General features: G+C 45.2%; 1 protein-coding gene across 3 annotated transcripts in view; it reads right to left on the bottom strand.

The window, feature by feature from the left end:
- Positions 1 to 12,957, bottom strand: part of LOC147108792 (uncharacterized) — a 102,668-nt gene that overhangs the window by 46,477 nt on the left and 43,234 nt on the right. For all 3 annotated transcript variants that reach the window (XR_015080655.1, XM_086005628.1, XM_086005627.1), the window contains exon 14: positions 5,421 to 5,550. Coding sequence is in view for 2 of the 3 variants with exons in the window: in XM_086005628.1 (XP_085861754.1) it covers positions 5,421 to 5,550 (130 nt within the window). In the remaining variant the exon portion in view is untranslated. The remainder of the gene's footprint in view (positions 1 to 5,420; positions 5,551 to 12,957) is intronic.

Below are 12,957 nucleotides of genomic sequence, written 5' to 3'. Positions count from 1 at the left end.
TGGCGAGAATGAGGAACTTAAAGAAATTATTGTTAGTAAAAAAACAGTACTAGCAAAATTAATGGGACTAAAAGTTGATAAATCCCAAGGACTGGATGACCTACATCCTAGGGTTTTGAAAGAGGTGGCCATTGGGATAGTGAACGCATTGGTTGTCATCTTCCAAAATTCTATAGATTCTGGAACGGTTCCTCCAGATTGGAGGATAGCAAAAGTAACCCCGCTATTTAAGAAAGGAGGGAGAGAGAAAATGGGGAACTACAGATCTGTCAGCCTCACCTCAGTAGTTGGGAAAATGCTGGACTCTATTATAAAGGATGCAATAACTGGGCACTTAGAAACTAATAGTAAGATTGGGCAGAGTCAACATGGATTTATGAAAGGGAAATCCTGTTTGACAAACCTTTTGGAGTTCTTTGAGGATGTAACTAGTGGAGTAGACAAAGGGGAACCAGTAGATGTGGTGTATTTGGATTTTCAGAAGGCCTTCGATAAGGTCCCACACAAGAGGTTGGTGAACAAAATTAGGGCACATGGAATCGGGGGTAATATACTAGCATGGATTGAGAATTGGTTAACAGGCAGAAAACAAAGAGTAGGGATAAACAGGTCTTTTTCAGGATGGCAGGCTGTGACTAGTGGGGTACCACAAGGATTGGTGCTTGGGCCCCAACTATTCACAATCTATATCAATGATTTGAATGAGGGGACTAAATGTAACATTTCCAAATTTGCTGATGACACAAAGCTAGGTGGCATTGTCCGTTGCGAAGAGGATGTGAAGAGGCTTCAAGGGGATCTTGACAGGCTTAGTGAGTGGCGAGAACATGGCAGATGGAATATAATGTGGATAAATGTGAAGTTATCCACTTTGGTAGAAAAAACAGAAAGGCAGAGTATTTCCTAAATGGTGAAAGATTGGGGAATGCAGATGCTCAAAGGGCTCCTTGTACATGAGTCACTGAAAGTAAATGTGCAGGTGCAGCAAGCCATTAGGAAGGCAAATGGTATGCTGGCCTTCATTACAAGAGGATTTGAGTACAGGAGTAAATAAGCCTTACTCCAATTATATAGGGCCTTGGTGAGACCACACCTGGAGTACTGTGTACAATTTTGGTCTCCTTACCTAAGGAAGGATATACTTGCCATAGAGGGAGTGCAACGAAGGTTCACGAGATTGATTCCTGGGATGGCGGGACTGTTGTATGAGAAGAGATTGAGTAAGCTAGGCCTGTATTCTTTTGAAATCAGAAGAATGAGAGGGGATCTCATTGAAGCATACAAAATTATTACAGGGCTTGATAGGGTGGATGCTGGGAGAATGTTTCCCTTGGCTGGGGAGTCTAACCAGGGGCCACAGTCTCAGGATAAAGGGTAGGCCATTCAGGACTGAGCTGAGAAGAAATTTCTTCACACAGAGGGTGGTGAATCTTTGGAATTCTCTACCCCAGAGGGTTGTGGAGGCTCAATCATTGGATATATTCAAAACAGAAGTCGATAGATTTCTGACTAGTAAGGGCATCAAGGGATATGGCGTTAGGGCCGGTGAATGGAGTTGAGGCAGAAGATCAGCCATGATCTCATTGAATGGTGGAGCAGGCTCGAAGGGCCGAATGGCCTACTCCTGCTCCTATTTCTTATGTTCTTATGTTAACTGCAACTGACTTTGTTAAATAACTGTTAAATGGCAAGTCAGATTACTTTGTGCAAGATTTCAGAGCTTTGGAATTGCCACATTTTGTACATTCCTTGCCTGTAATTGAATCTGGGCAACACATGTTAAGTGAGGTGGCAGAGTACTGTAAGGAACCAGATGTTCAGGGTTTTGGAGGACACTGTCTTTGTGACAGCATGGGTACTGTATATAGTGCCCACAGCTGCGTTATTCGGAGGATGAGGAACATGAGAAGCAGGAGAATGTAGCCTTGGATTGCAGAGTTAGTAGGAGGAGGATGTATAGGACCCAAAGATACACCAGGCAGAGCAGGTATAGTTCCCAGAACTGCTTCATGGTTCTCATTGAGGAGCTGTACCTCAGGAGGTTGCATCTGCGTATTGGTCAGGTGAAAATCTGCCAACACAATCATGATACATTCTTTGATACAGCACTGAGAGTGCTGCACTCTTGGAGATGCAGCCTTTTGATGAGACGTTGAACTGAGGGCCTGTCTGCCTGCTTAAGTGGATGTAAAACATCCTATGGCACTATTCAAAGAAGAGCAGGGGAGGTATCCTGGACAACATTTATCCCTTAATCAAAAACAGATTAACTGGCCATTTAGCTTAATTGTTGTCTGTGGAACCTCCCCTTTTATAACATTCTCCAGCTCCAAATATGGACCGCCTGATTTCCCGTACCCCCACCCCACTAGAATGGCAAGCTGCCTATCAGCGCTCGGAACATACTGGCTTCTCGCTGTTTCCATGCAAATGAGGCCTGGCCATGAAAATGGTTCAGGCCTCTTGTGAGCTACATCAGGTAGGCGTTGGGATCACTCTGCCCACCACCTGCCTAATGTAGGCTCCACTTCAAAATCACCCCGTAAGCACTCCTTGTCACTTCGTAGCCACTTTCTCTGGGTTTTTGTACACCATCTATTCCCCCCTGTTTCCACTACCTAATCTAACAGATATCGCAATTTGAGCAAAACACAACAACAGATCTCACAATTTATTATACTGTACCCATTTGTTTACTACCTGTTCTATCCAAGCTGTATCCAGCAGAAGCTATGCCCACTCATGCGAGCTTGCTCAATCCCTTCTGTCCCTGAGCTGATGCCTCATTTTTTCTGTACCTCACTTCATTCAACTTTAATCTTGTCACCATGAGCACCAGGTTTGGATCATCAGCCAGGATGCTATTAACTATCCCTTCCACATATTCAAATATCCTCTCCCAGAATTTTTTTTAATTCCACAGTAAATGTGAGTAGTTTGCTTCTAACATTTTTATGTTAAATATTTTCTTGAGCTCAGCATCATTGGTCACTCCTGTAAGACCATGGTGTGCTTTTACCTGCCCGCTATCTAGGTAAGCTATATAAATACATGTTGTTGTTGTTGTTGTAAGTGTAGCGTGACGTGGGGGTTGAACATAGAACCCTTGTCACTCCAGTTTATCGAAACATATCACATGCTGTCATGTGATCTCCTTGTCTTTGGTAGGTGGAAGAATATAGGCTCTATCAAACTGTGGCGCAGGGTATAAATCACAAACCAATTTATTCAACATTAAACAAGTAAATGAACTGTATATTGGAACATAGACAAAGGAGTAGGCCATTCAGCCCCTCGAGCCTGCTCCGCCATTCAATAAGACCATGGCTGATCTGCGACCTAACTCCATCTACCCGCCTTTGGCCCATATCCCTTGATACCTTTGGTTAACAAAAAGCTATCGATCGCCAATTTAAAATTAACAATTGATCCAGCATCAATTGCCGCTTGCGGAAGAGAGTTCCAAACTTCTACTGCCCTTTGTGTGTAGAAGTGTTTCCTAATTTCACTCCTGAAAGGTCTGGCTCTAATTTTTAGACTATTAGTACTCCGTATAAATATTGGGGGCAAAATTGGGTCACGCCCCCTTTGGGGCACTACCTTCGCTGGGGCACTACTTATAGCGCCCGGAAAAAGTTACCACCCCCATGCCCTAAATTCACTGGTAGCGCCCCACGAGGGAGGCGGGGCGCTCCCCCTCCCTCTTGAGGCGCTGCGAGTGAATATCGTGGCGCTACATGCCGCAGTACTACAGGTCTTACTCCCCTTATTAAAGGGGAGGGGCCTAGTGCAGCATGACCTGGGGCCCAGCTGGGCCACCAGGAATCGGAGTGCCGGCTATAGAGGCCGGCACTCAAGAGGAGTGCCGGGCTCACGGAGCGCAGCCGGCACCCCACGGGGGCTTCACAGGAGGCCGAGGACTGCAACGGGGGCAGGTGCTGGCAGGCGGCCAGCAATGAAAATGGCTGCCCGCCCCAGCAGCACGTATGCCCCCCTGACTCTGTTGGACATAGCGTCTGGTGGTAAGTCAGGGGGCGCTCGCGAAGATCGCGGCCAGGGCGCAAGTGGGGCGCTGCACATGGCGATGATGTCATTGCCAGAGGTGCAGCGCCGGGGGGCACTAACGGTTACGCTGCCACTAACATCCTGCTGAATTTCGCGGGAGGCATTAGCGGCACTGCGCCCAGGTGCTAGTTGCTTTGCGCCCCGTTAGCGCCCTCTTAGGGCGCTAACGGGAAGTGCAAAATAACCGAATTTTTCCCCCATTATATTTACAGCAATTAAAACTTTACTTAGCTCCTGGAAATGTCAAAAACAACAAAGATGCTTCTCCTGCACTAAGCTTCAGCATTAAACTAAACTAAAGGAGCCACCAGGGCACAAGACTAGTCAGAAGACTCCATGGTAATGGATAACTATACAACAAGTAAAGGAGCCATCCTTAAAAGATGGCACCTGACTGACTGGTCTTCATGAAATACCATCCAAGATCTTACCCCAAATTCCTTTGAAACTATCCCAGAGTAAAGGACATCTCAAAGCTTCAAAGCTACACTTAGGTGGTCAGGCATTCACAAAATGTAAAATGATGATTGTCCCACCAAACAAAGACATACTTTAAACAGCCCCACAGAATGCTCATAATGGAATCGGCTGCAATAATTCATTAATCAGTTCCAAACACATTGAATGATCTGTGAGACAAATCCCTATCCAAGAATAATGGCAGCAATAAATCCAGAATATTGATATAGCAGACTCAAATGTACATTCGTTGCAGCTTTCAGAAAAAGCTAGCAGTAACCAATTTTAGCCTTGAGTGCATTGTGACCAGTAAGAAAGAATACAATAATCACTTGCACCCCACACACCCCCCCCACACACACACACACACACTTGCTTATCCTGTACAGATGCCTCAGCTTAAGCAAACTCTATGGAGGAGTTTACCTTTTATTAGTCTGCATCAAATGTTTGTGCAAACTGCACACGTACATCTCTATACTTGTCTTCGCATTCCATAATCTGGAAGGCATGTCCATTTCTTGTGCCTATGCCTGCCTCTGCTGGGTTGGGTCCATTTGGCTCGTGTTAATAAGGAGTAAGAAACTGCAACTGGCCAACTTGCTTTCATCAGAAGCCTTAGTAAGACAATCTGTTACTGCCTGGCAACTCTGTGTCTGAGTCCAATAATTACTTGATGGCCAACAATATCTGATATTAACTGAGCACTGGGTACACCCAAACCTGTGTTTCAATAGGGAGAATATGGTATGCCACTGCATCGAGAACAAGCTTTTTTTTTGCTCCAATGTCTCTGCCCCCAATCTGGATTTTTGAACTTCAGAAAATACTGGAACGTTTTTTGTGTTATTTTTCTGATGAAAATACAAATCTATCAGAAAATGTTGCATTCTTACCAGACGTCCAGTAGTCCTGTAGCCGTCTCTTTCTCTTTTTTTTTGGCTGTACCTCATTATATCCGGATTGATGCCTCTCATTTTCAGGTTTTAGCCCTTGGTTTCCTTGCACCTCTTGAAAATCGACAGTCTAATAAGGCAAACAAATTAAAAAACTCACAATGGAATACTGCATACTACAAAATACCAGGGCCATAGAGTTCTCTCTTATCAGTAACCTGAGGATTTTTGTACCTTTTTAATTAGTGCCTAATGATAAGCAAAATTATTTTCTCCTTGCATCTAAAGCCAGTGATGGGGACCTATTGCTGAAGGGGTGGAATAGGCTTCACAAAAGGAGAATAGTGACCACTTGGTCGATTTTCCTTTCTGAAAGGCTGGTAGAGATAAGGCCAGTTAGATTTAGGCTCCTAAAGCCAATTTCATATCGAATATGATTGGAGTCCTCTCCTCAGTGGTCTGGGATCCAGTTGTGTGTTCAAATAGCATTTGAGGAGGTGTGAGGAAAGGGTCCACAAGAAAGGTATTTTTTATCACCCAGGCAGATTTTCTTACCTCAGTGGCATAAGACTCCCACCCCATCAGAAGGCAAAAAACGGCCTGGAGGCAGCTTACACAGAAAATAAATGCAAACTCCCAGGCCAAGGTGACAGGAGTTGCATGCCAGTGGTTAGTTAATGGTTAGTTCAAGGATAAGCGACATATAAAAATAAGATGACAAGATGGACACTGCTGGTGGATCACAGACAAAAGATGAACTCACACCAGCAGAGCAGAAGAATACAGTACTATTCATGAAGGAAGTGTGAAAATCATCCTTATCACCTTTGAGGAATTTGTTTACTAATCCAGTATTATTAATCTTTGCTCTTAACTACACATCCCTATATGGCAATGGTTATCTCTACAATCCTACTTTTCAGCTTCCTTTTCCAATTTTGATCTATTGTGTGCCCCTCCTCCCATTCCCCCCTGCCTCCTCCCCTACCCACCATTGGTGGCAGAGACTCCAGTGTCACACCCCTAAACCCTGGCATTCTCCTCTCTAAACCCCTCCAGTTGGCTCCATCTCTCCCAGCCTTCAAAAGCCTCATCAAAACCTATTTTCAACCACTTTGTTGGTCACCTCCTTTAACACGGACCTAAATGTTGCTTGTTGTCCATTGCCCTCCTCTCTCATCAAGCATCTTCTGTGTTTCACTCTGTCAAAGGTGCCTTATAAGTGCAAGTTGTTGTTGTTATACATTAAATGCTTAAAAGTAATGAATGACCATTCCTATTCACTTGTTACTAGTTGTTCTGAGTTCAGACATCAGATCAAATGTAATGTAATTTGTACCAGAAATGTGATCATTATTAAAAGTGGACAATTGCACACTACCTTTGATGCATTCAAGGTCAAATTTGGTTTTTAGTTGGTTAGGATTTGGAATGCACTGCCTGATCGGGTGGTGGATACAGATTCAATAGTAGCCTTCAAAAGGGAATTGGATAAATACTGGAAGGGCAAAAAATTGCAGGCTTATGGGGAAAGAGCGGGGGAGTGGGACTAACTGGATTGCTCTTTGAAAGAGCCGGTACAGGCTCGATGGGCTGAATGGCTTCCTTCTGTTCTATGAATCTAGTCAGGGAAAAGTCCTATCTCCAGAGTGTAAGAGGCTTCCTCAGTAAACCTCCTTTAGGTTTAAAAAAAAAACTAAATGGATGTTCTCAGCTTGCTAACATCGCTCAGCAGTGTGGAACAAATGAGACAAATACTGTTGTGCATCCAACAGTGTCATTTTCCGCCCGCGAAAGAATTGTCTCGGCAGGAAATAAACTGGATCAGTGAGCAGGCTGGGTAAAACCAAAATGAAATTTGATAAAAATACATTAGCTGTTATTGAAATTTGATCAGCTCCAGGGAGCGAGGGCAATGTCCGACACATAACTTAATATAAAATGGGTGTAGTTATCTTCTGAAATAAGAAAAATTGAACACCATTGACCCACAATGGTTGCCATAGTAACAAATCCCATCACCTCAAATCAAGGGTGAGGGGGTGGAGAGAAGGAAGAAAAAGAAATGAGACATGCTCAGCATTCTTTTTCTGAATAACTGTCACCTTATATAAGGCCAGCGCAAGAGGCAATTGCTCAGTCATGTACAGTTAAGGCAAACTATAAAGGAAGAGAGAAGCATGCAGCAGAAAAACAAGTTTGATTACTTACTTTACATTATAGCTACCCATTGTTCTGTAGTTTGTTTTGTTAGCTTGTGACGTAACTGTAGCTGTGTTGGGTTAGCATGCTTGGCTAGGAGTGTACAGTGCTATGTATGACAAATGCCATAGAATATTCAGGGAGGAATCAATTTGTGTATGTAAAAATCTGCTTGCGTTTGTCCCTGTGCCCCTTAGCCTCTTTCTAACCCAGCCCCGTCTCCAAGTCACAATACTGCAAGAGGAAAATTGGGACAAGGAAAACTCAACAGATTACAGAATATAGCACAGACACTGCTTGTAATTGCACTGACTAAGCAGCACATTGTTATCGTAATAGGTTGGGCATGGAGTAATAGGTTGCAGGTCCACTTTGTTTTCATGCAAAGTGAATTCCTGTTCTAAGGATAGTGCCAACATAAAACCTTCCCAGGTGGAGAGGAAGATGGGGCGCATATGCTCAGTGGGTGGCACCAAAAGACATTTAAAAAAAATTAATTCACAGGATGTGGCTGTCACTGGCAAGGCCAGCATTTATTGCCCATCCCTAATTGCCCTTGAGAAGGTGGTGGTGAGCCGCCTTCTTGAACTGCTGCAGTCCGTGTGGTGAAGGTACTCCCACAGTGCTGTTAGGGAGGGAGTTCTAGGATTTTGACCCAGCGGCGATGAAGGATCGGCGATATACTTCCAAGTCGGGATGGTGTGTGACTTGGAGAGAAACTTGGAGGTGGTGGTGTACCCATGTGCCTGCTGCCCTTGTCCTTCTAGGTGGTAGAGGTCGCGGGTTTGGGAGGTGCTGCTGAAGAAGCAAGTTGCTGCAGTGCATCTTGTAGATGGTACACACTGCAGCCACGGTATGCCGGTGGTGGAGGGAGTGAATGTTTAAGGTGGTGGATGGGGTGCCAATCAAGCGGGCTACTTTGTCCTGGATGCTGTCGAGCTTCTTGAGTGCTGTTGGAGCTGCACTCATCCAGGCAAGTGGAGAATATTCCATCACACTCCTTACTTGTGCCTTGTAGATGGTGGAAAGGCTTTGGGGAGTCAGGAGGTGAGACACTCGCTGCAGAATACCCAGCCTCTGACCTGCTCTTGTAGCCACGGTATTTATGTGGCTGGTCCAGTTAAGTTTCTGATCAATGGTGACCCCCAGGATGTTGATGTTGGGGAATTCGATTATGGTAATGTTGTTGAATGTAAAGGGGCGGTGGTTAGACCCTCTGTTGTTGGAGATGGTCATTGCCTGGCACTTGTGTAGCGCAAATGTTACTTGCCACTTTTCAGCCCAAGCCTGAACTTTGTCCAGGTCTTGGTATAAGTGGGCATGGACAGCTTCATTATCTGAGGAGTTGCAAATGGAACTGAACACTGTGAAATAATCAGAGAATATCCCCACTTCTGACCTTATGTTGGTGGGAAGGTCATTGATGAAGCAGTTGAAGATATTTGGGTCTGGGACACTGCCCTCAGGAACTCCTGCAGCGATGTCCTGTCGCTGAGATGATTGGCCTCCAACAACCACAACCATCTTCCTTTGCGCTAGGTATGACTCTAGCCAGTGGAGAGTTTTCCCCCTGATTCCCATTGACTTCAATTTTACTAGGGCTCCTTGATGCCACACTCAGTCAAATGTTGCCTTGATGTCAAGGGCATTACTCCCACCTCACCTCTGGAATTCAGCTCTTTCGTCCATGTTTGGACCAAGGTTGAAATGAGGTCAGGAGCCGAGTGGTCCTGGCGGAACCCAACCTGTCCATCGGTGAGTGAGTGCCACTTGATAGCACTGTCGACGACCCCTTCCATCACTTTGCTGATGATTGAGAGAGTAGGCTGACGGGGCAGTTATTGGCTGGATTGGATTTGTCCTGCGTTTTGTGGACAGGACAAACCTGGGCAATTTTCCACTTTGCCGGGTAGATACCGGTGTTGTACTGGAACAGCTTCACTAGAGGCGCAGCTAGTTCTGGAGCACAAGTCTCCAGCATTACAGCCGGTACATTGTTGGGGCCCATAGCCATTGCTGTATCCAGTGTGTTCAGCCATTTCTTGATATCACATGGAGTGGATCAAATTGTCTGAAAACTGACTTCTGTGATGATAGGGACATTAGGAAGAGGCCGAGATGAATCATTCACTCGGTACTTCTAGCTGAAGATAGTTGCAAATGCTTCAGCCTTGTCTTTTGCACTCAAGTGCTGATCTCTGCCATCATTCAGGATGGCAGAGACCAGCGCTCCTCCCGTTAGTTGTTTAATTGTCCGCCACCATTCACGACTGGATGTGGTAGGACTGCAGACCTTTGATCTGGTCTGTTGGTTGTGGGATCGCTCGGCTCTGTCTATAGCATGCTGCTTCCGCTGTTTGGCATGCATTTTTGTAGTCCCATGTTGTAGCTTCACCAGGTTGGCACCTCATTTTTAGGTACACCTGGTGCTGCTCCTGGCATGTCCTTCTACACTCCTCATTGAACCAGGGCTGGTCCCCTGGCTTGATGGTAAAGGTAGAGTGAGGGATATGCCGAGCCATGAGGTTACAGATTGTGGTGGAATACAATCCTGCTGTTGGCCCACAGCGCCTCATGGATGCCCAGTTTTGAGCTGCTAGATCGGTTCTGAATCTATCCCATTTAGCACTGGAAAAAAAAATCTGTGCCCTATTCCTTTGGCCCTTTCGAAGCCTTGGGGGGCTCCTGTCAGAGCAGAAGAGAGCTGCCCCGACTACCGGCAGCTCATGGAGTCTGGTGCCTCTGTTGCACCTCTGCTGGCACTGGCCCCCAACTATGAAATACCCCCATTCCCAATATATGGGATGGGATCACCATCAAGGCTTAGTGATGTTGAGAAGTCTTGCCCGGCCACACTTCCGGTGGCAGAGTGGGGCTCCCAGAATTTCAGCCCCCAAGTAGTTTGGAGTTCTTGTACCATAAGAAAATAATTTGAAGAATGTATAGTTGCTTAGTCATCGTAATATTATGCCAACACGAGTAATTTTTATTTCTACTATTTCCTCAAATGAGTGTTAAAGCATATGTTATGTCTGCGTTATACCGTTAACCCTATATTTAAAATTGAGTTTACAATATATCTATTTTACTTCAATTACAACACTTCAAATATCAACAGTTTCCAAAAAAAAAGAAAGACAATTATTTCATGCTGGTTTCTTTTAACCTGGAGCCAGGAATTTATAAGCCCCTGCTAATCTACAAACTTTCCTCAGTAACAGCAATTCACCTCAAACTGACCTCACTATTTGCAGCAGTTAATTATCTGTTCTTGTTTTTCATAGTCTCAGTCTGAACAATTGCACAAAAATCCTTCAGAGTATGTTTTCAGTAACCTGACTGGCATCGTTTTCTATGATCAAAATTACCCAAGTACAGGAAGTTAAAGAACAATTTCAGAATAGGGCTTGAAGTCAAAATAAAACATTCTTAACGCTTGAGTCACTTTGATAAAACAATTGCAGAATATAATTGTAAAAATGAAAAAGAAAAAACATTGCAAAATGTTGGAAATAACATAAAATACTGGAAATACACAGCCGGTCAGCCAGCATCCGTAGAGAAAAGATAGGTTAATGTTTCAGGTGCATATGCTTCATCAGAACTGAAAACTCAACAATCGCAAACATTTGCAATTCTTGCGTATCCTCTACTTTTCAGCACTGATGAAGGATATATGCCTGAAGCATTAACCTGTATTTTCTCTTTACAGATGCTAACTGACCTGCTGAGCATTTCCATCATTTTATATGTTTATTACAGAATCTGACTATTTCTACATACCAGGTGATTTTTTTTTTCATCACTGTGAACAGAACTGTTATCATATGGTTCCATCGCCATGTGGTGAAATTCCTCCTGTGCATCATTTTAATGAAAAATATGGTCTGAACATAAAACTTGCACAATAAATGTCTTCATAAAGAGCTCCTTTGTTTGGATTTCTAACAAAATCATAGATACGTTTTGTTGTAGAACATGACCCAAAATCATCACAAACACATTTATCATGTTGTTACAGGAAATGATCAGAGGAATTTTACTTGAGTGATATTGAGAGGCGGAATTTGCCCACTGGAAGGATAAGCCATTGGCAAGGACATAATGGGTATCGCTACAATTGATTCCCCTTTTCCAAAATGTTAAGACTCATCTAACAGTGAGGGAAATTTTCTTCTTTACATTTAGGCATTAAATCTTCTTCTTCTTAGGCAGTCCCTCGGAACCGAGGATGACTTGCTTCCACATTAAAAATGAGCTCGCAGGTGACTGATGAGTCCAGTGCGGGACCTACAGTCTCTGTCACAGGTGGGGCAGACGGTGGTTGAAGGGGCGAGTGGGTGGGGTGTTTGGGTTGACGTGCGCTCCTTGTGCTGCCTGCGCTTGGCTTCCGCTTGCTCCCGGCGAAGAGTCTCGAGGTGTTCAGCGCCTTCTTGGATGCTTCTCCTCCACTTTGTGCGGTCTTGGGCCAGGGATTCCCAGGTGTCGGTGGGGATGTTACACTTTTTCAAGGAGGCTATGAGGGTGTCCTTGAAGCATTTCCTCTGCCCACCTGGGGCTCTCTTGCCGTGCCGGAGCTCCGAGTAGAGCGCTTGTTTTGGGAGTCTCGTATCGGGCATGCGGACAATGTGACCCATCCATCGGAGCTGATTGAGCGTGGTCAGAGCTTCGATGCTGGGGATGTTGGCCTGAGCAAGAACACTGACGTTGGTGCGCCTATCCTGCCAATGGATTTGCAGGATCTTGCGGAGGCAGCGTTGGTGGTACCTCTCCAGTGCTTTGAGGTGCCTGCTGTACATGGTCCATGTCTCTGAGGCATACAGCAGGGCAGGTATCACTGCTGCCCTGTAGACCATGAGCTTAGTGCCGGGTTTGAGGTCCTGGTCTTCAAACACTCTCTTCCTCAGGCGACCGAAGGCTGCACTGGCACACTGAAGGCGGTGTTGGACTTCGTCGTCGACGTCTGCCCTTGTTGACAGTAGGTTCCCGAGGTATGGAAAGTGGTCCACGTTGTCCAAGGCCTTGTCATGGATTTTGATAATCGGGGGGCAGCACTGTGTGGTGGGGGCAGGTTGGTAGAGGACCTTTGTCTTACGGATGTTTAGTGTAAGGCCCATGCTCTCGTATGCTTCGGTGAAGGTGTTTATGATGGTTTGGAGTTCGACCTCCGAGTGAGCGCAGACGCAAGTATCGTCTGCATACTGTAATTCGACGACAGAGGATGGGACGACCTTGGATCTGGACTGAAGGTGACAGAGGTTGAACAGTTTCCCTTTTGTTCTGTAAATTAGCTCCACTCCAGTGGGGAGCATACTGAGGGTGAGCTGGAGCATTG

This window comes from Somniosus microcephalus, chromosome 13, assembly GCF_052327205.1.
Source record: "Somniosus microcephalus isolate GS21.2 chromosome 13, FLI_Smic_1.0, whole genome shotgun sequence".
Taxonomy (NCBI): domain Eukaryota; kingdom Metazoa; phylum Chordata; class Chondrichthyes; order Squaliformes; family Somniosidae; genus Somniosus; species Somniosus microcephalus.
This window is presented reverse-complemented; position numbering and strand designations above follow the sequence as displayed.